General features: G+C 48.3%; 1 protein-coding gene across 1 annotated transcript in view; it reads right to left on the bottom strand.

Annotated features, from left to right (window-relative positions):
* Window positions 1-25419, bottom strand: part of LOC116822644 (uncharacterized) — a 93225-nt gene that overhangs the window by 12148 nt on the left and 55658 nt on the right. The window contains exon 6 of the mRNA XM_075061932.1: window positions 17403-17609. Coding sequence (XP_074918033.1) covers window positions 17403-17609 — 207 coding nt within the window. The remainder of the gene's footprint in view (window positions 1-17402; window positions 17610-25419) is intronic.

The following is a 25419-nucleotide window of genomic DNA, read 5'->3' as shown; positions in this document are numbered from 1 at the left end:
AATGAAGATAAAAAAATGACTCTGGAAACTTTTGCAATCAACGTCAGAGCAAGCAAGTAGGCCATTGATGAAAAATTACTTTAGTATACGAACATTTGATATTATAAGCTCATTTTGATTGTAAGGAATCCTTCTGGGCTTTGGATTTCCTATCTACAAGAAGGTTAATAATTAAAGCTGGCTGGAAAACTAGAATTGCATTTACGCAAAAATCAAAGTTTTGTATGTTTTTTTTTTCATTCCATATTGAGAAACCAAACTGAAGCATTTCAAATTATTTTTGCAAAAAACCTCCAGCCTAATGAACTTCACTCTTCAGATTTTTTTCCCACATGTTAACCTAGATTACCCTGTGCTCAGTATTGCAGTTGGATGGACCTCTGAGTCTCTCCCTAATCCACTATGCTAGTCCTGAACCCAGCCACCGCATAATTTACCATCCTCCTCTCTCACCCAAGTAACAGTCCTGCACTGGGAGGGGCTCCCCTCACAGATCTGACTGTGGACGCATCTCTAATTGCCCCATGTGGACACTGCAGGGGATTTGAATCTTCAGGGTCTTGGGAATTGATCTAAAGCTTGTTAAAGTCACTGGCCAGACTCCCACTGATTTCAATAGGCTTTGGATCAGTCCCTTGCTAACTCGTGCTGAGGATCAGCTTCCAGGAGCCAATAGGCCAGTGTTGTGCCTGGCTCTTGGTTGAAGATCTGAACTGCAGCTAAAACCACAGCCTCATGGGTTGGCAGAGGGATGATGAGGGTGCGGGGGCTGCTGTGACCACCCCGACGAGCAGCAGGACTTTCAGGCAGGTCTCCATCCTGTGCCCTGTGGCATTCAGTGAGAGCTGGGTGGGTAGCCCTGCCCCTCCCGGGGGAAGCCCTTTTATACCCTGCCTCCTCCAGGTGGGCTAGTGCCTCATTGGCTACCTGCTTTGGTCCTCCCTTAACCGGTGACCCTTCTCCCTCCATCTGCAGGACGTTTCCATTGGCCACCCTCCAGGGCAGGATCAGGGGGAGCTCGGTCAGAGGAAAAGGAGGGATTTTTAATTTAAATTGCTGAAATTGTGTGCACCAAGTGCTAAATAATGCACAACGAGGGGTAGTGGCCAGGGGCCTCTGTTGGGGAAGGCTGGGGTACGTGTCTTCATTCTGTTGGGCCAGATCCTCAGCTGCTATAAATCGCCACAGCTCCATTGGCTTTCACAGATCTCTGCTGATTTATGTCAACTGCAGAAATACATCTATGAAGTCCAGACAGCCAGAGCTTTACTCATCTACTCTCAGTCTGAAATTCCTCTAGAGTCAATTGGCAGGCACAGGACGCTGTTTCTGATGGTGCCACTCATAAATCTAAGGGGAATGTACAGTGCAGTAACAACGGATAAACACACGCCGGGCTGCTCCCAACAGGCCATTTTCCAGGGTTTCATGCCCTTTGTGTCCCAAGCAATGGGGCTCCCCTGTCACCATTGGAGGGCATTGTTCCAAAGCCTGAGGCCTCTCGCTATCAGGAGGTTTTCCTGTGATTCAGCCTAACTTTTCCTTTTCTTTATTTTATGCCATTGCTGCCGGTCATACCCCAGATCCCACCTCTTCACTTCGTGTGAACCCCTCTGCCAGCTGCTATCATGTCCTCCCTCAGCCATCCCTTAGGCCAGCAATCCATGGTTAGCTCTTTTAATCTTTACTCATGGGTTGATCCCTCCATCTCCTTGGTCGGGTTGACTGCTGGTCCCTGAATTCCTCCCGAGCTGGTCAGTCCCTTTCTGGAGGCAAGGTGCCCAGAGCCAAAAGCAGAACCCTAAGGCCTGATCCTTATTTCATAGAATAGAATCACAGGGTTAGAAGGGACCTCAGGAGGTCATCTGGTCCAACCCCCTGCTCAAGGCAGGGCCAATTCCCAGACTGATTTTTGCCCCAGATCCCTAAGTGGCCCCCTCAAGGATTGAGCTCACAACTTTGGGTTTAGCAGGCCTATGCTCAAACCACTGAGCTCCAAGTCTGTTCAGGTCAGCAATGTTACTCACGAGCTAAGCTTCTGTAGAGGCACTGAGGGAGGGACGGTTACTTCTCTGCACTCTGACATCATGGCTTCACGTAGACATCCCCAAATTTGCACTGGCTCTTTTTGTCTCTTCCAGATCGTTAATGAAACTATCTACAATAAGTCTGAGCCTTGGATCAAACCATAACGTTTCCCATTGGACAGACCCCACAACCTCATGCCCCGTTTCTTCTTTATCCTTTATTTACAGTTGACCAATTTTCAGTGCACGTGGCTGAGTCCCTACCCAAGCCAATTTGAATTAATTTTGAGAGTCAGTTTTCTTGACACAGTTTCAAATGCTTTATCAAAAGCCAGTTATATCACAGTGAGCACTTCCTATTCATCCACTGCTCCTGCAGTTCAGTCAAGCACAGCAATCAAACTATCAGGTCTGTTCTTCTGTGTGGTTAGAGCATATACTCTGTGTCCCCTGAGTGTGGCCCTTGCAATACTTTTTCTCCTACACAAAACATAGTGAACAGTGTGGCCGGTATTGCTGGCTGTGAAGCCCCCTTCATCAGGATTCTGCTGCAGAATGAGAACAGGAAGTCTCAGGATTCTTTCTTCAGCTCATTTCTAGCACATTCTGGCTGACCGTTTAGCTATGGTTTTGTAATCCAGGCAGGATGGACGGGGTTTGTAACTGATATTTCCATCCTTCCCTGGGTAATACGTGTATTAAAACTGATGCCAGGCAGAACTGGGCAACAGTGTCTTCATACCATTTGCTTCTCTATCAGTCGGTTGCTGAAATGCTAGAAGTTTTGGACGTGTCTTGTAATACTCCCCTATTAGCCTGTCTGATCCCTGAGTCATGCTTTTCTTTAATCCACTTCTTGTTGTTGTTTGTTGTTATTACTGATTTGTATTATTATAACACCCGAATCACAAAACCATCCTTTCTCTAGCCCAACTTTCACCCTCAGCCCCAGGGAGTGTCCCTTGCATGCGCCCCTCTGGGGTTTAGGTTAGGTGCAGGGCAGTACTTGAGTCACAGTTTGGATGTTGATCATTGAATTTGGCTAATGGTTTGCAAAATCTGTCGATTCCTTCTCTGTCTTCAGGCAAGTCACTTTATCTCTCTGTTCCCCATCTGTAAATAATGATCCTTCTTTCTCCCACTCTTCCTCTGAACTGCCTGTTTAGACTGTATGCCCATAAAGGTATGGTCTCTTTCTATCTGTATGTACGGGCCCTGATCTTGCCTAGAACCTGTAGGTGCTGTGTCATGTAAAACAATCAGAAGAATGAGATGCATTGTGGTGGAGAATCTGGCCCCGTCTTTAGTCTCTGACGCTCTACTGAATAGTGATTGCTCTGAGAGTCCCATTGCAGCTTCCTTGCAGCCCTAAAGTTTAGCACTGCTCAGCCAAGGGGCCTGCAAACATTTGCAGTCTCCTTCTTGCAGGTGCATCTGTAACAAGATGTTACTTTTGTAGCTGTCAGATGTCTCCCTGCTTTTTCCTTGCAGGTCTCCAGTGCAAACCTGATTGCTGACCCCTGCTTATCCTAGAACTCCTGCTTAACTGAAATTTGGGGGTGTCATCCTCTAGGTTTGCCTTGTGTTGACAGGGTGTCTGCACTAAATTCTGAATTTCCAAGCCTGCAGCACAGGCTCCTCCAGCTTAGGAAACTGACCAACATTTATCCTTCATTGCAGTCCTGGTCCCTCAAGCAGCCTCTGTCTTCAGACTTCACTGGTATATCTTCACTACGCTACAGGTCCTCTGCATGTGGCGGGCAGCTGCCTCCTTCAGAGCTTTTGGGGAGGCTAGCCCTAGCACGCCCTCCCCACTGCTGGAGCCCTGAGACCCCCTCCTCCCCCTGCAGCCGGAGCCACGAGCTCCCCACCCCCACCTGGAGAAGCCTGGCACTGCCCCCCCCTTGGCCACTGGAGGCCCATGCCGGCCGAGACCGTGAGCGCCCCCCCACCCCTGCCTGGAGGAGCCCTGCATGGGTCTCTCTGCCCCAAGGAAAAGTGTCTGTTAGAAGATGCTTTTGATATGCCCCATGCAGGTTCCGGGGTGGCTGAGGAGGTGGTATGTGCCTTCTCAGCCACCCTGGAAGCTGAATAGGGCATAATAAAGTAAAAGCTTCACCACCAAACCCACAACTTGGGGGTCATGTGGCTGCAGCAGTGCCGGGGTAGGTAGAGCCTGCCATGGCCTGTTATACCCACCGCCCATGCATGCCACCCGTACTGCTACGCTGCTGCCTTCAGAGCTGGGTGGCTGGAGAGGGGTGGCTGTGGTGACTGCTGGCTGAGGGCCCAGCTCTGCAGGCAGCAGGGCAGAAGTAAGGGTAGCATGGCCAGGAGCGGCGCCCCGTTTTTTGCCACCCTAGGAGGCAGCACTCCTCCTCTGGCAGGGGTCCTTCTGCTCCGCGTCTTCGGGGCAGTTTGGCGGCGGGTCCCAGAGTGAGTGAAGGACTCGCTGCCGAATTTCTGCCGAAGACCTGGAGCAGAAGGACCCCTCTGCCGCTGAATTTCCACTGAGGGCAGCAAAATGCCACCCCCCAGATCCTGCCACCCTAGGTGACCGCCTAGGGTCGCCTAGTAGAAGTGCCGGCCCTGAGTGTGGCAATACCATACCAGAGCATCCTTACTTCTGCTGCCTTAAGAGCTGGGCTCCTGGCTAGCAGCTGCTGCTCTCCAGCCACCCAGTTCTGAAGGCAGCGTTCACAGAATCATAAAATATCAGAGTTGGAAGGGACAGACCTCAGGAGGTCATCTAGTCCAAACCCCTGCTCAAAGCAGGACCAATCCCCACACAGATTTTTACCCCAGATCCCTAAATAGCCCCCCTCAAGGATTGATCGCACAACCCTGGGTTTAGCAGGCCAGTGCTCAAACCACTGAGCTATCCTCCCCCTGTTGCCAGCAGCTGCAGAGCAGAAGTAAAGGTGGCAATGCTGCGATTCCCCTGCAATAACTGCGTGACACCCCCCCACCCACACACACACACTGCTCTCTTTTTTCAGTCAGGACTCCTACTGTTACAACACTGTGAAATTTAAATATCTGAAATCATGAAATTTATGATTTTTAAAATCCAATAACCATGAAATTGACCAAAATTGGATTGTGAATTTGGTAGGGCCATACCTATCAGGCTCTGGTTTATTTGGAGGCAAAGTTAAGTGGCGTTAATCATGGAATTATAGGACTGAAAGGGACCCTGAGAAGTCTCTAGTCCAGTCCCTGCACTCATGGCAGGACTAAGTATTATCTAGACCAGGGCAGGCAAACTTTTTGGCCTGAGGGCCACATTGGGTTTCTGAAATTGTATGGAGGCCGGTTAGAGAAGGCTGTTCCTCCCCAAACAGCCAGGCGTGGCCCGGCCCTGCCCCCTATCCGATCCCCCCTGTTTCTCATCCCCTGACGGCCCCACCGGGACTCCTGCCCCATCCACTCCTCCCTGCTCCCCTGCCCGCCCCCGGAACCCTCCCTCCCCACCGCCCAGTCCATACCCCTTCTTCTAATTTCCTGACTCACCCCTGGGGACCCCTGTCCCTGACTGCTCCCCCGGGACTCCTGCCCCCATTTCAACCCCTGTTCCCCCACCCTTCTGACCGCTCGACCCCTGACCACCACTCTGATTCCTGACTGAGGCACTGAACGAGGGCTGCTGTGATGCATACAGTTATTACATAAATATTTGCCATGAATTTTTCCCTAAAATCGCTCTTTTGGGGTTTCAACATGCTGTGCTGTTACAACACATGATACCAAATATTAGAACCTACACATCCATTAGTACTTATGTGTGTGTTATTCCTGTTGTGTGGACAGTCTGTGATTTACCCTGCACAGAACTATAGCACCTTTCCTTTCTCAGTTATTTTGCTTCGTTAGAGGAAATCAAAAGATAAGCATAACTGTGCCTGGAATACTGCCAATGGAGGATTATAATTATTTCTCTAGACACCTACTGTCTCAGGATTGCTGGGAGGGTTAATTAGACAATGTCTGAATATGTAAAATGTAATATAAATTCTGCTATTAGAGTAAAGAACTCTGACCTGAACGAGCTAAGCGCTGAGGTTATTCAGAACGGGTCTCCTGCTGTCACCTACACAGCACTGGAACGTTATGGCAGATGCAGATTTGCTTCCCAAATGCGATGGTATTTCTTTTGGAAAATGCAGGAAACAGAAGTTAGTTGGGTAAGATGCCCAGCGGTTTGCTCACTGGAATAGGGTTTCTAGTCCATTTCTTTGCTGTGCTATGTAAATCCCCAATTCCACAGTATTGTGCAGACAGACAGACCCTGGTAGCTGTGTGGCACCCCATTGTTTTCCATGGGTCCCTGTGTGCACAGGGGTCTGTCCTCTGGAATGACTGCAGATTTGGGGCCTAAAAGTTGAAGCTCTTGCAATGTTCAGAGTAGAAATATGGTGCATCTTTTAATAATGAAAATAATTGACCACAGGAACAATTTACCTCGTGATGTTCTGGATTCTCCATCACTTGCGGACTTTCAGTCAGGACTGGATCTCTTTCTAAAAGAAATACTCTTGCTCAAACAGAAGTTACGGACTTGAGGAAGAAATGGCTGGCTGAGGTTCTTTGGCCTGTTCTGTGTTCCACAGCAGGTCAGACTAAATAATCACAGTGGTCCCTGCTGGCCTGAACAGCTGTGACTGTATGAAAGCTATGACGGTCGGCAGCAACACTTCAGTAGCACATCTCTTGGCTTCCAAATTCCTTTCTCAGGGAGAGCTTGGAAGCTCCCTCATCTCTGCCTCTCCTTACAATTGCATCATTGTTAGCACAAGAACCTGCTTCTCTGCAGTTTCTATCATTTGGACCAGGCTTCTTGCTCCTCTCTGTCCATCAGATGATATTTTGCATGAAAATTCCAAATCCACTCAGTCCCTGGGCTTTACCAGTGCCTCTCACATATCAAACTCAGTGAGAAGTTTAGGCAGATAAAGACAAGTGAGTGTTGGGCTGAAGTGTATAGAGCAGTCTGAAATGTGAGCACAAAGTTATCAGTCTGTCCACCACAAAACACACACACACACACACACATTTTGTATCTAAAGTCTCCCAAGGCAGACCCATCTTCACACACAGTGGATCAAATCATATCCTACCTATGGATTAAATTCCCTGATTGTAAAAGTGCCTCTTGATCTATTGAATTTAATGGAGTTATTACCATCAGGTGAAGTTCCCAGTGATTATAATCTGGGTGCCTAGAGATGCAGGTACATTTGTCCCAGGAGGATCACTAGCAGAGTGGTTGCAGTGAGATATCTCCCTGGCGGTGGGTTTCCCTGACAGAGAGCTGCAAGGGCTGTTGCCCTCCAGACACTGAAAGTCGTACACTCTTGTGAATGTGGGGTGTGCACCTAACCCCATGATTCCAGCTGATTTGAGTTCCCATCTCTGCTAGTCCTGGCACATTTGTCAACAGATATTTCCTGCAAAAGGAAGCAACAGCTTTTGGGAAAACCCAAGTTCACAAACAACAAATCCCCCAAGGTCAGAGTGACAGTCGGGGGTGTCCTAGTGGGGCGACATGATGTCCCTTCTCAGCACTGGATGGGGAGAGGTGGCATGGTCTTGTTGGTGGATCACTGTGGCCACAGAAGCCACCACATTCACTGCTCAGCAGCAGACCCTGAGCTGAGGGAGAAGAACTGCATATGACAACTACTGCGACCCCCTGCAGGATCTTTGGGGACCAATGCGTTAAACCTAGAAATGGGTTTGGGATTATGGTATTCTACTCTCAGTTAAGGGGAGTCACTAAAACTGAACCATTCTAAAGAGGCACCTGCCCCTGGACAGGTTTTCATGCACTGGTTCAAACTGGGGTTTCCAGAGACAATCAGAGAAAGGGCTTTTGTAGGAGCTGAGTTTAAACTGACAACGGATTCTGATTCCAGCAAACACACGACAGGGCCTTCTCTCCAAGGTCCCCAACCTTTGCAGATGTGTTAGAAAGACTTTGGCCTTGCATGACTCCATAAGACTGGGGTGCTCCCTGAATGTTTTAGTGTGCATAAATTTGCAGGTGCAAGGAGCGAGGCGGGGTGGAAAGGTTATCAAAGTCAAACAGTTATGCTGAATTATTATCCAGAGCTTAAACTATCCTTAAGTTAGAAAGTATTTCCTAATATCTAACCTAACTCTCCCTAGTTGTGGATGAAGCAATTGCTTTGTGTCACTACCTTCGGTTCCTGGAGAGAACAATTGACCACCATCCTCTTTACAACGGTCCTAACACATCTGAAGACTGTTATCGGGTCCCCCTCAGTCTTCTTTCTCAAGACTAAACATGCCTAGTTTTTTCCCCTTTCTCATAGGTCAGATTTTCTAGACCTTTATCATTTTGGTCTCTTCTTCTGGTCTCTCTCCAAGTTGTTCATGTAGTTTTTAAAAGCTGTTAGTGCACCACAACCAACACAGCACTCCCGCTGGTCTTCGGTTTCATTCAACTGGCTAACACAAGTGTCACAAGCAATTCCTTAGACACTCACAGTCTCCCAGTATCAACCACCATGCTCACTCGTCCTGTGGGATGAATGGTTATGAAAACCAACACCCCAATAAAAAGAAAAAGGTTCTCTCAATTCAAGAGATCAAGCTCCAACCCAGGTCAATATAGACTCATCAAAATCTACCCACAAATTCACGCTGTTGCCAGTCCTTTAGAATCTAAAAATCTAAAGGTTTGTTTATTAATGGAAAAAAGGTAGAGATGAGAGCTAGAATTGGGTTAAATGGAATAAATTACATACAGGAAATGGCAAAGTTCTTATTCAGCTGTAGCATGATGGAGTACTGCAGGTTCAAATCAAGTCTCTGGAGTACATCCCCAGCTGGGATGGATCATCAGTCCCTTGTGTAAGAGCTTTCAGCTTTAGCAAAGTCCTCCGAGAGGTAAAGAAGCAGGACTGAAGACAGATGAGATGAGGCATCAGCTTATATAGACTTTTCAGTGTAAGAACACTTCTTGTTCTTACTGTGGAAATTACAGCCAAAATGGAGTTTTGCAGTCACATAGGCAATTCCTGCATCTACCCTGCTGAGTTACAGGCGTACTTCCTCCTCTCAATGGGTCAATTGTGTAAGCTGATGATTCCTTAATGGCCCTATTCAAGCAGGTAAGCAGAGCTAACACCACACTTGTCTTGGGTGTCACCCAGAACCACAGCACAAATTTTGAAATACGACAGGATAGAGCCAAATAACTCATAAACTTCAACTACAAAATGACGCATACATACAAGATGGCATAATCAGTAACTAGGCAACCGCATAATCTGGTCTTAGAAACACCTTATATGAACCCCCCTTTACATAAGATTAGTGCCACTACAGGACCTTGTTCAAACCATGTTCTACTATGTCCCATTTTATATCAATAACATCACAGCAAGTCCTCAAGGAACCATTTTGAAGCACTTGGAGAGAGGAAGGTGATCAGAACAGTCAGCATGGATTCACCAGGGGCCAGTCATGCCTGACCAACCTGATTGCCTTGTATGATGAGATAACTGGCTTTGTGGATATGGGAAAAGCAGTTGGACATGATGTATCATGACTTTAGCAAAGTTTTTTATACAGCCTCCGACCAGTAATCTTGCCAGCAAGTTAAAAAAGTATGGATTGGATGAATGACTATAGTGGATGAGAAAAGCTGCCGAGATTGTCAGGCTCTGTGGGCTAGTTATCAACGCTTGATGTCTAGCTTGCAGCTGGTATGAAGCCGGTGCCCCAGGGGTTGGTTCTTGGTCCGGTTTTGTTCAACATCTTTATTAATGATCTGGATGATGGGATGGATTGCACCTCAGCAGTTTTGCAGATGATCACTAAGCTGGGGGAGAGTAAATATGCTGGAGGGTAGGATAGAGCCCAGGTGACCTAGACAAATTGAAGGATTGGGACCAAAGAAATTCTGATGGAGTTCAACAAGACAAGTGCAGAGTCCTGCACTTAGGACGGAAGAATCCATGCATTGCTAACAGACTGGACCCACTGGCTAAGCCGCAGTTCTGCAAAAAAGGATCTGGGGATTAGAGTGGATGAAAAGCTGGATATGAGTCAGCAGTGTGCCTTGTTGCCAAGATGGCTAACGGCATATTGGGCTGCATTAGTAGGAGCACTGCCAGCAGATCGAAGGAAGTGATTATTCCCTCTATTCAGACGACTGGTGAGGCACATCTGGAGTATTTGCAATCCAGTTTTGGGCCCCCACTCTAGAAAGGAATTGGACAATTGGAAGTCAGTGGGGGCAACGAAAATGATCAGGGCTGGGGCACATGACTTATGAGGTAGAGCTGAGGGAAGTGGCTTGTTAGTCCACAGAAAGAGACGATGAGAGGATTTGATAGCACTTTCAGCTGCTGAAGGGGGGTTCCAAAGAGGATGCGCTAGGCTGTTTCAGTGGTGGAGAATGACAGAACAAGATCAATGTCTCAAGTTGCAGTGGGGGAGGTCTAGGTTGGATATTAGGAAAAACTATTTCACTAGGAAGTGTGGTGAACATGAATGTGACTGAAGGAGAAGTGGTGGACAGGGAAGCTCCAGCCCCAGCACGCAAGCGCGGTTGCTTGGGACGCATACCACCGGCGCTCTGTCCGTCACCGGAGGGTGTAGCAGGGCTCCGGTGACCACCCACAGGCGTGCCTCAGAGAGGTCCGGGCTGTCCACACCTTCGGTGGAGTCCACGCCTGCGGGGAAAAAGGGGTTCCCCCACCGAGGGGGGCGGCGGGACCAGCAACCCAGCAGAGCGCCCCCCCCCCCATGGGCTTGGGCGGCAAAATGTCTAGAGTGTCCCTGGTGGTGGAAATCTCCTTCCTTAGAGGTTTTTTAAGGCCCAGCTTGACAAAGCCTGCTGGATGATTTAGTTGGGGTTGGTCCTCGTTGAGCAGGTGTTGCGACTAGATGACCTCTAAAGTCTGTTCCAACTCTAATCTTCTATGGTTCTATGAATATGTCATGTGACTGTGTCAAAAGCTTACTAAAATCAAGATTAATTGCACATCTCCTGCTTCACCTCACACCACACTGCCAATTAGCCTAACAAAAAAAGAAATAGGTTGATTGGCATGATTAGTTCTGACAAATCCATTTTTCTATACTACTCATCATGCTGTTCACTCTAGCACTTACACAGGATTGTTTTAATGGTCTTTTGAGTAACTTTCCAGTTAAGGAAGTGAGCTGACGTCTGTAATTCTGCAGGTTCCTCTTTGTTCCCTTTGTTAAAGAGAAGTTACCATGTTTTCCCTTCTATAAGTCCTCTGGACCCAACCTGACCTGCGTGCAGTTCTGGAAGACAATCGCTACTGGTACCAAAGATTGCTTCAGCTAGTTCCTTAAGTACCTAGGTTTGAATGGTTCCAGCTTGTCAACTGAATACATTCTAACTTATTTCAATATTGTAATCTGTTTTTCCCTATTCTGCTTGTCTTCTTTCCCCACTTCTTGCTAAGCATCTGGTCACAATCAACTCTTTAGTGAAGAGTGAAGTAAAATAAGCATCAGAATTGTCAGTCATTTTGGTGTTGTCTATTATTAGCTCTCTTCCCTCTTAAATAGGGCAGACCTGCACTTCCCTTGCCAGAACTTGACATGTTTGGTTCTTAGCACTTCCTGGTTTTTTGTCCCTACATACTTGGGTTGTTCTTTTCTACTCATCCTTAGCAAGTTGTCCATGATTCCACTTATGATTTTTATCAGGTCTAAAGAGCACCTGATACAGCCAAATTGGCCTCACTGTCAGGACTTCAAAGACTCATGCTCTGCATGGTCCCTGTCAGAAACCCCCTTCGCAATGACAGCCTTTCTCAGGGGGTCCACTTTCCTTCTTAGATTAAGCCATAGGCCCTCCGCCTCCTGGAACTGCCACCTCTCTAAGCCCTCAGCAGCAAAGCCTGCCTTTTGGCGTGGCCCCCTCAGGGAGTCTACTCACTCTAGACCTCATGGGATCCACACCGAACGTGAATATATGCATACCCTGATCTCTAGACCGGGAGACTCTCAGCCAGCATAAACAAGGTTAAATGGCATCTGAACACAGCATAGGAAACTCTCAGGGCCTCAGCTTTAGAATCGCTTCAGCACAATATTCATCTAGGTCTCCGGCCTCAGGTGGGCTCTGGCTGCTCTCGTTTCCCAGCCAGAGCCCTCCTTCCAGCTGGGCATTCTGATATTACCAATCCCCCAAGTCTCATCTCTGTCTTTTTTCTGTCCAGAAAAGAGCCTCCAGGTCCTCCTCTTCTCTCAGCTGCTCTCTCATCCATCTTTGTTCCCCCTCTGGTCAGGTCAGGTCACCAGGACTCTCTCCACAGCCTTTGTCCCTGCGCACTGTCCAGACCCAGCTGTGACTCACGAGCTGGGTCTCCTGGTCACCAGTTGCTGGGTCTCCATCTCTCCAGCCATTCAACTGGCCTCGTGTAAACAACAACTTGCTCTCCCACCACTCATTAAACCTGTAATACCCAGGGAAACTGAGTCCCACCCCTCTGCATCAATCATTGAAAACAAACAAGAACCCCCCTGCTTCGTCACATCTCACCACCACCCTTTGAGTCTGAACTGAGCGGCGTCACTTAGCACAGGTCGGACTCCACGTTTTTTTGCTGCTCAAGCAAAAAAAAAAAACCTGAGTGCCCTCTGAACAAACAACAACAACAACAAAGGCGGAAAGCCCCCATTGAAAGTGCTGCCCCCAAAGATCTGAGGTCCACCCCTTGAAAGGGCCGTCCCGAGCACAGGTTGGACACTGGTGCAACCTGCAGTAAATCAGGGAGGCTGAGTGAGTCCCTGAAGGACATGACTTTTAACTCATTTAAGATCCTCAGTGACTGTATCCAGGGCTTGCATGTGCTATTTAAACCCATTCCCTTAGGGCCCTCAAGGCCAATTTTTTGCCATCTTGTGGTGGATGAATGCAAATTCCAGTTTCTAAAGCATTACATGCCCTGAGTACTAAATTTTCCAAAGTGACCATTGATTTTGGGTGCCTCAAAACTTAGAGAGGCTTTGAAATGGCCACATTATCAGAGGGAAACTGCTCAGCATTTTCTGAAAACCAGACCCTTTGAGGACATCCTGGGTTGGGCACCCATAGCGGCTAGTCACTTTTAACAAGTTGAGCCTTACTGTCTGGATCTCTGTTGCAATAGGGAAGGTGTTGGCAGGGCTGTCCACAGGATTCAGGGGGCCTGGGGCAAAACAATTTCGGGGGCCACTTCTATAAAAAAAAGTTGCAATACTATAGAATACTATATTTTCATGGGGGCTCCTGTGGGGCCCAGTGCCTGGGGCAAATTGCCCCACTTCCCCCCTCCCTCCAGGCAGCCCTGGGCATTGGGTCTCTTTAATGAGGATGGCGTGTGACTCCTAGTCGGGGGTGTTCATTGGCCAGTAGCACAATCAGGTGACTCACTCCGGTTCATGTCCCTAATCGTCTCCCACAATATGGAAGAAGAGGACAACAGTACAGGTTTGCACAATGCCAATTTATTATGCAGAGGAGCCCTGTAGAGCAGCACTGCAACAGCTGCTAAGCAGCGGATAGAAGCAGATACTCTGGAGCTGTTCAGATTGTTTTAAGCCTTGCTTCCGACGGTGCTTCCGGTGGAGGAGCAATGGAGCCACAGCTGGATCTGGCAGCATCGGTTCACTTTCATCTCCTCTCTCTCTGGATTTTCTTAGCTAAAGACAGAATCTAAACCTTTACCAATGATAAGCCCCCAACGGGTCCAGCGGCCCCGTGTGACGACTTTAGGCTAGAGAGAAAAGAGGTCAGGGTCAGAATCTCCACTCAGACTGAAACTGGCTCCTGCAGCTCTGGGAATGTTACTTTGTTCTCTCTTGTGTTTCATTTGTTATTAGCAATGACTAGAGACCTCAACTTTGATCAGGGCTGTGGTAATCGCTGTACACATGCACAGTGGGAGACAGTCTCTGCCCCAAGGGGCCTACAGTCTAGGTAGACAGAGGAGTAAAGGGTGAGGGGGTGACAGTGTGACATGCCTGAGGTCACACAGCTGGTCAGTAGCAGAGCAGGGAGTAGAGCCCAGGTCTCCTGAGTCCCAATCCAGTGCCCTCTCCCCAGGAGCAAATGGCCTCCCTGGAGCAGCACAGGGCATCCGACCAGTGTCACTGTGGGCCTGGGTGACTAGTGGGGGAGAGGAGTAGCCCTCAAGAGTGAGTGTAACCGCTGGGCTCTTTGACAGAGGGTGACATCGCTCGGTGACTCTGAGGGAGGGGCAGGAGCTTGCCTGCTGGAGAGACGAGGTGCAAGGGCCGTGCCATTGAAGGCACAGGATTATAAACTCAGCCATTATCCCCTCCCCCTTTGCTGTCTGTAACCCTTACACCCACCTTGGGCAGGTCCCTGTTCTAGGACAAGAAGGAGGGGCCATGCTGGGGCCTTTTGCCTGGTGTGTGGGACCAGGGGCCATTCAGTGTCTGCATCGTACAAGGTATGTAAATGTCACTGCCAGACAAAGGCAGGTGGTGAGGAGCCTCCCCAGCCCCCTTGTCCTTGCCCCGCTCCCAGGCACCGTAAGGAGCTTTAGGTTTCTTACGTATCTCAGTGAGATTAGAATTTGCTCCCTGCGGTTCTGCTGGCAGCTGTAGGTTCCACCTCCAGGCTCGTGGGGCAGGAGGCCTTTGCCAGCTCGCTGCCAGCAGATGAGCTGGGCACTTGTTCTAGGGACACTTGGTCAGTGTGAAATACCTGGCCAGGATCTCAGCGAGGGAAACCCTTAACCCTGCCTCAGCCCAGCCCTGAGCAGAGAGGAGGCCGTCTAGGCCACTCACCTTCTCAGATGCCTCCTCGCATTTGATAATGATGGAAGGGGGGTCCTGTTCAGTGGAGAAGAATCCAGAGCAGTCTTTGACCAGCTGCAAGGGAGAGAAAAGAGACCTCAGCGTCTTACTGTCTGGGAGCGCTACCGCTCAGGCCACTCGCGTGTGGAGACCTGCTTCCCAATGTGGGTTGGTCACAAGTTCAGCAGGATGTTGGGAGGCTCATCCTCCAGCCTGGTTTGGACATCACAGTGGATCAGGACCCCATTGTGTGAGGAGCTGTACAAACACAGACCAGAAAGATGGTCCCTGCCCTGAGGAGCTTTCATTGTAAGTAGCCTTTGCTCATGTTCAATAGTTCCTTACTTTGCAAGCAGTCACTGTGTGATTCCTTGTGTACTCCAGCTGTGTGAGAGGGGCCATTCAGGAGACCTTGGTTGAATTCTCCTCTCTGCCACTGTCCTGGTGTGTGACCTTGAGAAAATCTACACTCAGTTGAGCCAAGTGAGGCTGGATTGCTGTTAGGGCAGAGCATGCTTATGGAATGAGAAGCAGAGTCTTGCAGTTACAGCGCTGGGCTGAGGTTAGGGAAACTTGGGTTGAATTCTCCATGCTGCCACTGTCCTGGTGTGTGATCTTGAGCGAGTCATGTCACCCACCGATGACCTGGGGATAAGAGCAGTCCCCTCGGCAGCCTTTCTTGGTCTGGTCTGTTAGATTGTGAACACTTTGGGCCAAGCAGGGACTGTCTGTGTTTGTGCAGCACCTGACACCATGGGCCCTGATCTCATATAGGATGTCAAAGTGCCAGTGTACCACGAATAATATTTAACACAAGCTGCATCCCCTTCTCCTTTTGCCCTCAGGGATAGTTCCCAGGTAGAACAGTGCCCCAGCTGACAACAGCAAACCAGAGATTAAAAGCCGTGTAGTCCTATAATCAGGGTTTGGATAAATGAATGTATGTTTTCTGTGACCTTGATGTAAGGATCAGTAATAGGACACAGCGGAAGAGGCACTGTACCATAGCCCCTTCCTTCCTTTACGTCTCTGCTTGAAAGATGTTGTTGGGCATCTGTGTGATCAGTGAGTAAGAAGAGCAGAGGGAGGTGTCTCTGTGCAGGGAGTGATCCTTACCCGTCTTCTTTGAATTCACACTGGTTGGTCGCGGTTCCCTGATACGAGGCACACTGTCTCTTTCACAGTGAATGTCAGCGACTGGATAGTTTTAGAAGACACGTCTAAAAAGAGATTCAACGAATAAGGAAAATTAACATTCACATGAGCATCAAGGCACCAGGCCCACTTTGCCTTCTAAATATTTTTTTCTTTGATGTTACAGATTGGCATCAGAGCCGCACTGTGCGAGTGCTGTTCACACACATACTCAGACAAGGCCCTTGCTCTAAAGAAGAGTGTAAATATTGACTTATTCAATTCTACTGAAGTAAACAGTTATTAATAATCATTCTCAGCAGTAGTCTAGGGCCTTGAATTTTTCAAATGCTGTTCAAAACCTAAATTCCGGAAAGTAACTTCATATATGTGGCCTAACTCTGATGTAGCTCCACTGTCTCAGGTGGGCTGATTTGCACAGATGAGGCTCTGGCCCATGTTTCTACTGCATGAACAAATAACTAGTATCTTTGCAATTGTCTTCCCCCGACCCTGGTCCTCTGCCCTTCACTTAGAAAATCCAGTCACTCAGTGTTTCTGCATGTGTTTTAATTCCTGAAAGTGAGATTCTGGTCTGAAATGACATGGTTCAAGTGAACTCCTGGGACCCAGGTCTTATTGCTTCACTGTAATTTCTGTATGTAGGTTTCTGTCTTGCAGAAAGTTACTTGTATGTGCAGGTGTTTGCAGGATTGGAGCCCAAGTGTCCTCCTTTTGGGCTTGATCATGAAACACTCTGAACACTCTGTGTGGTCTGAGCACCCTCAACTTCCACTGACCTCGCTGTGAGCAGAGGGTGCTCGGTAGCTCACGGGATCAAAACTTTCATTAAAAGTATGATTATGTCCCCAAATGGAATGTTTGCTCATTCTCTTTGAACACGTGTGACTGGCCACCGCCTTTGTGCCAGGTGCTGTTGCAAACACAGAGTAAGACGGTCCCTGCCTCGAATTACTCACAGTATCATTTCAAATGGAAACCTTCTCTGCCTGCTGAATCTGAATGAACTGCTGGGGTCAGGCCCTTCCTCTGCAATGGGACCAGGAAGCTGCTGTGTGGTAATACAGGGAAATAGCTGTCTGGCTGCTACCCGTCTCTGCACATATTTCACTCCCTCTTTAGAACCAATTTTGGCCATGCTGCTTTCAGTAACTCCAGCTGGCCTGTCGATAAATTCCCTGTTCTTCCCCTTCCCCATCCTCTGCCTACTTGGATTGTGAACAGAAACTGTCTTTCATGGCACCTCCAGAAATCAGCCCTGGATAATAACGAGGCTGCAAATAGCAGACTGTAGGTACAGGAGTCTAGCATCAAAGGCAGTGATTCCCCATTGACCTGCTCCATGAGCTCAAGCGGGATCGAATATACACAGGCCACAAAGCAATTCCCCAGGTCACTCACCCAGTCTGGCTGCGGCTCAGCTTCCAGGAGCCGATAGGCCAGTGTTGTGCCTGGCTCTTGGTTGTAGATCTGAACTGCAGCTAAAACCGCAGCCTCGTGGCTTGGCAGAGAGGATGATGATGGTGTGGGGGCTGCTATGACCACCCCGACGAGTAGCAGGACTTTCAGGCAGGTCTCCATCCTGTGCCCTGTGGCATTCAGTGAGAGCTGGGTGGGCAGCCCACTCTCTCCCCGGGGGAAGCCCTTTTATACACTGTCTCCTCCATGTGGGCTAGTGCCTCATTGGCTACCTGCTTTGGTCCTCCCTAAATGGGTGGCTTTTCCCCAACTATCTGCAGGACATTTCCATTGGTCACCCTCCAGGGCAGGAACACGGGGGAGGTTGGTCAGAGGAAAACGAGGATTTTTTCAAAGAAATTGCTGAAATCATGTGCACCAATTGCAAAACAACCTATGGTGATGGATAGGGGGTATCTACAGCCGGCCTCTGCGTTGGGAAAGGCTGAGCTACATGTCTTAATTCTGTTGGGCCAGATCCGCAGCTGCTATAAGTTGGCATAGCTCCACTAGCTTTCATGGTTCTACGCTGATTTACACCAATAGAAGACCTGTCCCCTAAAGTCCAGACAACCAGAGCTGTACCCCACAGCTCTCAGTCCAGAAATCGCATAACAAGCATTCCCCTAGAGCCAGTTTCTAGGTCCAGGTCATTGGTTTTGATGGTGCCACTGCTAAATCCAAGGGGAACGTACAGTTCATCGACAATGGATAACCACACACTGGACTGCTCCTGACAGGCCAACCTGCTCTTTTGGATCCCTAGCAGTGGGGCTCCCCCATGTCCAATAGGAAGACCCTGTTATAAAGCCTGAGAGCTTTTGCTATCATGAAATCTTCCTGTGAGTCAGCCTAACCCGTCCCTCCTTAATGTTGTTCCATTGCTCCTAGTCATACTCCTAGCCTCCTTTAGGAATGTATCCCCCTCTCATGGGGTTAAGTCCTTTGTAGGCTGCTGCCATATTTTCCTTATCTTGCATTCACAGATGGCCAATTTTACTGCATGTGGCTGTGTCCTTGCCCAAGAAAAGCTGAATTAATTTTGAGTCAGATTTCATGACACGCTGTCTTAAATGTATTACCAAAAGCCAGTTATATCCCATCGACCACTTCCTCTTCATCCACTGGTCCTGCAGTTCTGTCAAGCACAGCAATCAAAGAGTCAGACCTCTTCTTTTTATGTGATTAGAGCACGTTCTCTGTGTCCAGAGTGGGGCCCTCGCAATCCTTTCTCTCCTACATAAAATATAGTGAACAGTGTGGCCGGTATTGCTGGCTGTGAAGCCCCCTTGATCAGGATTCTGCTGCAGGATGAGAACAGGAAGTCTCAGGATTCTTTCTTCAGCTCATTTCTTGCACATTCTGGCTGACCGTTTAGCTACAGCTACGGTTTTTGTAATCCAGCAGGACGGACGGGGGTTTGTAACCGACAATTCCATCCCTCCCTGTGCGGTATGCTGAATTAAAGCTGGTGCTGTGCCACGCGGGGTTGGGTGGCAGTGCGCTCGGACCACATGTCTTCTTTGTCAGTCAGTTGCTGAAATGCTAGAAATTCTTGAAGTGTCCTTTAATACTCCCCTGTTAACTTGGACTGATACTTGAGTACCTTGATTACTTATTATTATTGTAACATTTGCGCTGTTCTATTTACCGTGATCACTTAAATCCAAAATCATGTTCTGTCCAGCGCGAATTTTTTCCCTCAGCCTAAGGAGTTGCTTCTTGCATGTGCCCCCCTGGGGTATAGGTTGAATGCAGAACTGTATTGATTCAACAGTTTGGATGTTGATGATTGAATCTGGCCAATTAGTTTGCAAAGTCTGTCGAGTCTGTGTGTGACTTTGGCAAGTTATTCTATCTCTCTGGCCTCAGTCCCCATCTGTGACTCATGGCCATATTCTTTCTCGCCGCTCTTCGTCTGTCTGGCCTGTTTAGATTGAAACACTCGTAAGGGCAATAATTCTCCTGTGCTATGTGTGTGTACAGCTGCTTAGCATAATAGATCTTGCGTTTGGTATGTGTAGGTGCTAGTGTCATATGATAAAGAAGCCTGAGGCACATGGCAGTGACAGAATTCAGCCTCCAGGATCTTTTAGTTTCTGACGCTCTAATTGAATAGTGGTTGCTCTGAGAGTCCCACTGGCAGCTCCGTCAGCAGCCCAAAGGTTAGCACTGCTCAGCAAGGGGCTCTGCAACAATGTATCTCTTGTACCACACACTCCTGAGTGCCACTAGATGGGCCAGAACACCACTTAACCCAGGGGGTGTGTGGGTTACACAACATTGCAATCTCATTCTTGCAGGTGGCATCCTATGTAACAAGATGTGCCACTTTTGTAGCTGTCAGGGGTCTCTGTGGGCTTTCTCACTGCAGCTCTCCAGGACAAACTGAGGAGGCACTGACCCCTGTTTATCAACAAGACTCCTGCTTCATTGAAATGGGGGGGGTTCGTATTCTTGGTTTGTCCTGTGGAGCACAGCCTTCCTCTGTCTGCAGACACAACCTGCCCTTGGGAAACTGACCAGCATTTATCCCTCAGGCAGTTCTAGGTCCTTCAAGCAGCCTCTTTCTCTCAGATCTCGCTGGCATATCTTCCCTGTATCCCCGTGCCCCACAGAGCTGGAGGGCAGCTGCCTTTTACATAGCCAGCCAGCACATCTTCAATGTGTGTCCCCACTCTCCAGATCCTGGAATCCAGCCCCTTCCCTCCGAGGACAGCCAGTATTGATGCCAATAGAATCCTCACCTGCTCATACAGGTCCCCACAACCGTGCCATGCTGCAGGCTCCTCCACAACTCCCCAGCTCCTGTCTTCCCTGGTCTAAGAGCAAGGGAGCTGCACCTACAGGCCTTGAACTCTCTTTTTCAAAGTTCGGAGGATCCAGAAGCAACAGAGATCAAAGCCTCGGAATTTCTATGAATCCCCCACTTGTTTCCATAGAGCTTTGTGTGCCCTGCTGAAGCTTCAGCTAATGAGAGACCCCTAAGTCTGCATGAAAGTGCTTTTAAGACAGGTTGGCTTTAAAGGGACCGTGGGCCATCCCAGTCCAGGCTGGCCTTAAAGACTGTCCTCTCCAATGGGTGCTTTACCAGCCAGCTCCAGGCTTCATTCCTGGGTTACGGTGCTTGGATGCAACGGGACCTGAACCGGCCCTGAACAGGGGCTGCTGTGATTGCAATCACTGATAATAAATAATTTTGCCCATGAATTTTCCCCTAGAAATGGCTCGTTTGGGGTTTTTCAAACACCCTGTGCCCATCACACACACATGATAGAAATTATCCCAGAACACTACACACCCATCGTGACTTACACGTGTGTGTTGTGTCCTGTTGTGTTGGACCAGTCTGTGATTTCAGCCTACACAGAACTAAAAGCGCCTTTCCTTTCTCGGATTATGCTTTCGTTAGAGGAGACAAAGATAAGTGGCATAACTCCCTGAAATGCAGTTTGTAATATTTATCTAGACTAGGTCTGTCTGCCTGTGTTTTTAGGGTTAATTAGACAATGTCTGAATATGTAAAATGTAATATAAATTCCACTATTAGAGTAAAGAACTCCGACCTGAAGAGCTAAGTGCTGAGGTTATTCCTAATGGGTCTCTCACCCTCACCTACACAGCACTGGAAACGTTATGGCAGTTGCCAGGTTTGCTTCCCAGATGTGGTGGGTATTTCTTTTCAAATGCAGGAAACAGAAGTTGTTGGGTAAAGATGTCCAGTGGTTTGCTCACTGGAATAGGGCGTTTCTTGTCTATTTCTTTGCTGTGCTTACGTAAAACCCCAATTCCACAGTATTGTGCAGACAGACAGACCCTGGTACCTGTGTTTGGCACCCCATAATTTTCAGTGGGGTCCATGTGTGCACCAGGGGTCTGTCCTTTGGTACGACTGTAGATTAGGGCCTTTAAAAAATATGGTGCGTTTTTTAAAATAGTGAAGATAATTCTGACCACAGGAACCACTTATCTGGGGATATGCTGGACTCTCCATCACTTGCAGGCTTTCAGTCAGGATTCGATTTCCGTTTCAAAAGAAGATGCTCTGGCAGAAATGGAAGTTACAGGTGATGCAGAAATGACTGGCTGTGGTTCTTTGGCCTGATCTGTGTTCTGCAGCAGGTCAGACTAGATGGCCCACAATGGTCGCTTGCTTGGCCTACACTATGACTGTAGGAAAGCTATGAAGGTCGGCAGCAAACGCTTCAGTTACATGTTTGATGGGGTTCCAGAATTCCTTTCTTAGTGACAGCTTGGAAGCTCCCTCAATCTCTGCTCCTCCTTACAATCGCATCATTGTTAGCGAAAGAACCTTTCTTCTCTGCAGCTTCTATCATTTGGACAAGATTTTTTGCTCTCTGTGTCCATCAGATGATATTTTGCATGAAAATTCCAATTCACCTTGGTCCCAGTGCCTCTCACATGTCAAACTCAATGAAGAGTTTAGTCATATAATGACAAGTGAGTGTTGCCCAGAAGGGTGTCTAACAGTCTATAATGTGTTCACAAAGTTGTCAGTCTGTCCTCCACCACACACCTACACATTCTCTCTCTCACCACACACACACACACATTTTGTATCTAAAGTCTCCCAAGGCAGACATGCCGGCACACACAATGGAAAAAGTCATATGCTACTTATGGGATAAATTCCTTGCTGGTAATAGTGCCTCTTGATCTGTTGAATTTAATGGAGTTATGCCTGTTACCATAAGGTGAGGTTTCCATTGATTATAACCTGGGTGCCTAGAGATACAGGTACATTTGTCCCAGGAGGATCACTAGCAGAGTGGGTGCAGTGAGATATCTCCCTGCGGTGGGTTTCCCTGACAGAGAGCTGCAAGGGCTGTTGCCCTCTGGACACTGAAAGCCGTACACTCTTGTGAATGTGGGGTGTGCAGCCTAACCCCATGATTCCAGCTGACTTGAGTTCCCATCTCTGCTAGTCCTGGCACATTTGCCAACAGATATTTCCTGCAAAAGGAAGCAACAGCTTTTGGGAAACCACACGTGCACAAACAACAAATCCCCCAAGGTCAGAGTGACATTCAGGGGTGTCCTAGTGAGCCCTTCCCAGCACTGAATGGGGAGAGGCGGCATGGTCCTGTTTTTGGGTCACTATGGCCACGGCAGCCACCACATTCACTACTCAGCAGCAGACCCTGAGCTGAGGGAGAAGAACTGCATGTGACAGAACTGCGACCCCCTGCAGGATCTTTGGGGATCAATATGTTAAACCTAGGAATCGCTTTGGTGTGATTGTGTCCTACTTACTAGGAGAGGGGTACCAGACCTCCTCCCAGAACTACAAAGATTCAGGGGGTGATTAAGGTGAGTCACTAAAACTGAACCATTCTAGAGAGGTATCTGCCTCTGGAGAGGTTTCAATAGATTGGTTCAAACTGGGGTTTCCAGAGACAATCAGAGAAAGGTCTTTTGGTATAAATAGGCTGAGTTTAAACTGACACAGATTCTGATCAAGCAAACGGACAGAGCCTTCTGTCCAAGGGGGGCCCCAACCTTTGCAGACGTGTTAGAAAGACTTTGGCCTGGCAGGGACCCCATAAGACTGGTGGGTGCTTCCTGGAATGTTTAGTGTGTGCGTAAATTGTGGGTGCCCAGGAATGAGGGCGGAGGGGGAAGGGTATCAAAAGTGCAGTTAATGCTGAAACTATTCCAGAGCTTAACTATCCTTATAGTTAGAAAGTATTTCCTGATATCTAACCTAACTCTCCCTAGTTGCGGATGAAGCCAATTGCTTCGTGTCCTACCTTCAGTGTCCATGGAGAACAATTGATCACCATCCTCTTTACAACGGCCTTTAACACATCGGGTCCCCCTCAGTCTTCTTTTCTCAAGACTAAACACGCCCAGTTTTTTCCCCTTTCCTCATAGCTCAGGTTTTCTAGACCTTTTATCATTTTGGTTGCTCTCCTCTGGTCTCTCTCCAATTTGTTCATGGATTTTTTAAAGTGTGGCACCCACAACCAGACACAGGACTCCCGCTGGGGTCTCACCGGTGCCCCGTAGAATGGAACAGTTACTTCCTGGGTCTTACATATGACATATCTCTTAAGACACCCCAGAATGATATTCAGCTTTTTCAAAATAACATCCCGTCATTGACTCACATTCAGTTTGTGATCTACTGTAACCCCAGATCCATTTCTGCAGTATTACCAGCCAGCCAGTCATTCCCCATTTTGTATTTGTGCATTTGTTTTTTCCTTCCTTGGTGTAGAACTTTGCACTTGTCTTTACTGAGTATTATTATTTTGTTGATCTCAGAAAAGTTTTCCAATTTATCAAGGTGATTTTTGAATTTTAATCCTGTCCTGCAAAGTGCTTGCAACCCCTCTCAGCTGGATGTCCTCTGCAGATTTTATAAGCATACTCTCCACTCCATTATCCATCTCATTAATGAAAATATTGAATAGTAAATGACCCAGGACAGACCACTGGAGGACACCATTAAATACACCCTCCCAGTTTGACCGTGAAGATTCATAGCTACTTTTTTAGTATGTTTTTTCAACCGGCGTTGCACCCACCTTGTAGTATTTCCTCTTCACCACATTCCTCTCATTTGCTTATGCAAACCTCATGGTGATCAGGGGAGGGTCCGAATGGTTGGTAAAAGGAAAATATAGTGCCCATCTTTAAAAAAGGGAAGGAGAATCCAGGGAGGTACAGACAAGTCAGCCTCACCTCAGTCACTAGAAAAATAATGGAGCAAGTGTGATGATGGGGTTCTGGCGGGACCCAACTGAGAGTGCCAGTTCAGGACCAATCTCTTAAACAGGGCAATTACAGCCCTAGGCTGGGGTTTTTCCACCTCTAAGGCAAACCAAACCGGCCAGACAAAAATGACTTTGGTCTCACCCCACTGGCTAACCACAAGTCACACAAGCAATTTCCTTAGACACTCCAGTCTCCCAGTATCACCACCAGTGCCACTCATCCTGGGGATGAATGGTTATGAAAACCAACACCCCAGGTGATAGAAAGCTGGTTAGATTGTCAGGCTCAATGGGTAGTGATCAACAGCTTGATGTCTAGCTGGCAGCTGGTACCTAGTGGAGTGCCCCAGGGGTTGGTTCTGGGGCCGTTTTGTTCAACATCTTTATTAATGATCTGGATGATGGGATGGATTGCACCCTCAGCAAGTTTGCAGATGACACTAAGCTGGGGGAGAGGTAGATACGCTGGAGGGTAGGATAGAGCCCAGGGTGACCTAGACAAATTGAAGGATTGGGCCAAAAGAAATCTGATGAGGTTCAACAAGGACAAGTGCAGAGTCCTGCACTTAGGACGGAAGAATCCATGCACTGCGACAGACTGGGACCCACTGGCTAAGCAGCAGTTCTGCAGAAAAGGACCTGGGGATTACAGTGGATGAGAAGCTGGATATGAGTCAGCAGTAGTGCCCTTGTTGCCAAGAAGGCTAACGGCATATTGGGGCTGCATTAGTAGGAGCATTGCCAGCAGATCAAGGGAAGTGATTATTCCCCTCTATTCGGCACTGGTGAGAGCCACATCTGGAGTATTACGTCCAGTTTTGGGCCCCCACTACAGAAAGGGTTGTGGACAAATTGGAGAGTCCAGTGGAGGGGGCAACAAAATTGATTAGGGGCTGGGGCACATGACTTATGAGGAGAGGCTGAGGGAACTGGGCTTGTTTAGTCTGCAGAAGAGAAGAGTGAGAGGGATTTGATAGCAGCCTTCAACTACCTGAAGGGGGTTCCAAAGAGGATGGAGCGCTAGGCTGTTCTCAGTGGTGGCAGATGACAGAACAAGGATCAATGGTCTCAAGTTGCAGTGGGAGAGGTCTAGGTTGATATTAGGAAAAACTATTTCACTAGGAGTGTGGTGAAGCACTGGAATGGGTTACCGCGAGGAGGTGGTGGGCAGGGGCAGCTCCAGTCCCAGCATGCCAAGCACGTGCTTGGGACGGCATACC

The sequence above is a fragment of the Chelonoidis abingdonii genome, chromosome 2 (genome assembly GCF_003597395.2).
Source record: "Chelonoidis abingdonii isolate Lonesome George chromosome 2, CheloAbing_2.0, whole genome shotgun sequence".
Lineage (NCBI taxonomy): Eukaryota > Metazoa > Chordata > Testudines > Testudinidae > Chelonoidis > Chelonoidis abingdonii.
The sequence above is the reverse complement of the archived record's forward strand: the minus strand, read 5'-3'. Positions and strand labels throughout refer to the sequence as shown.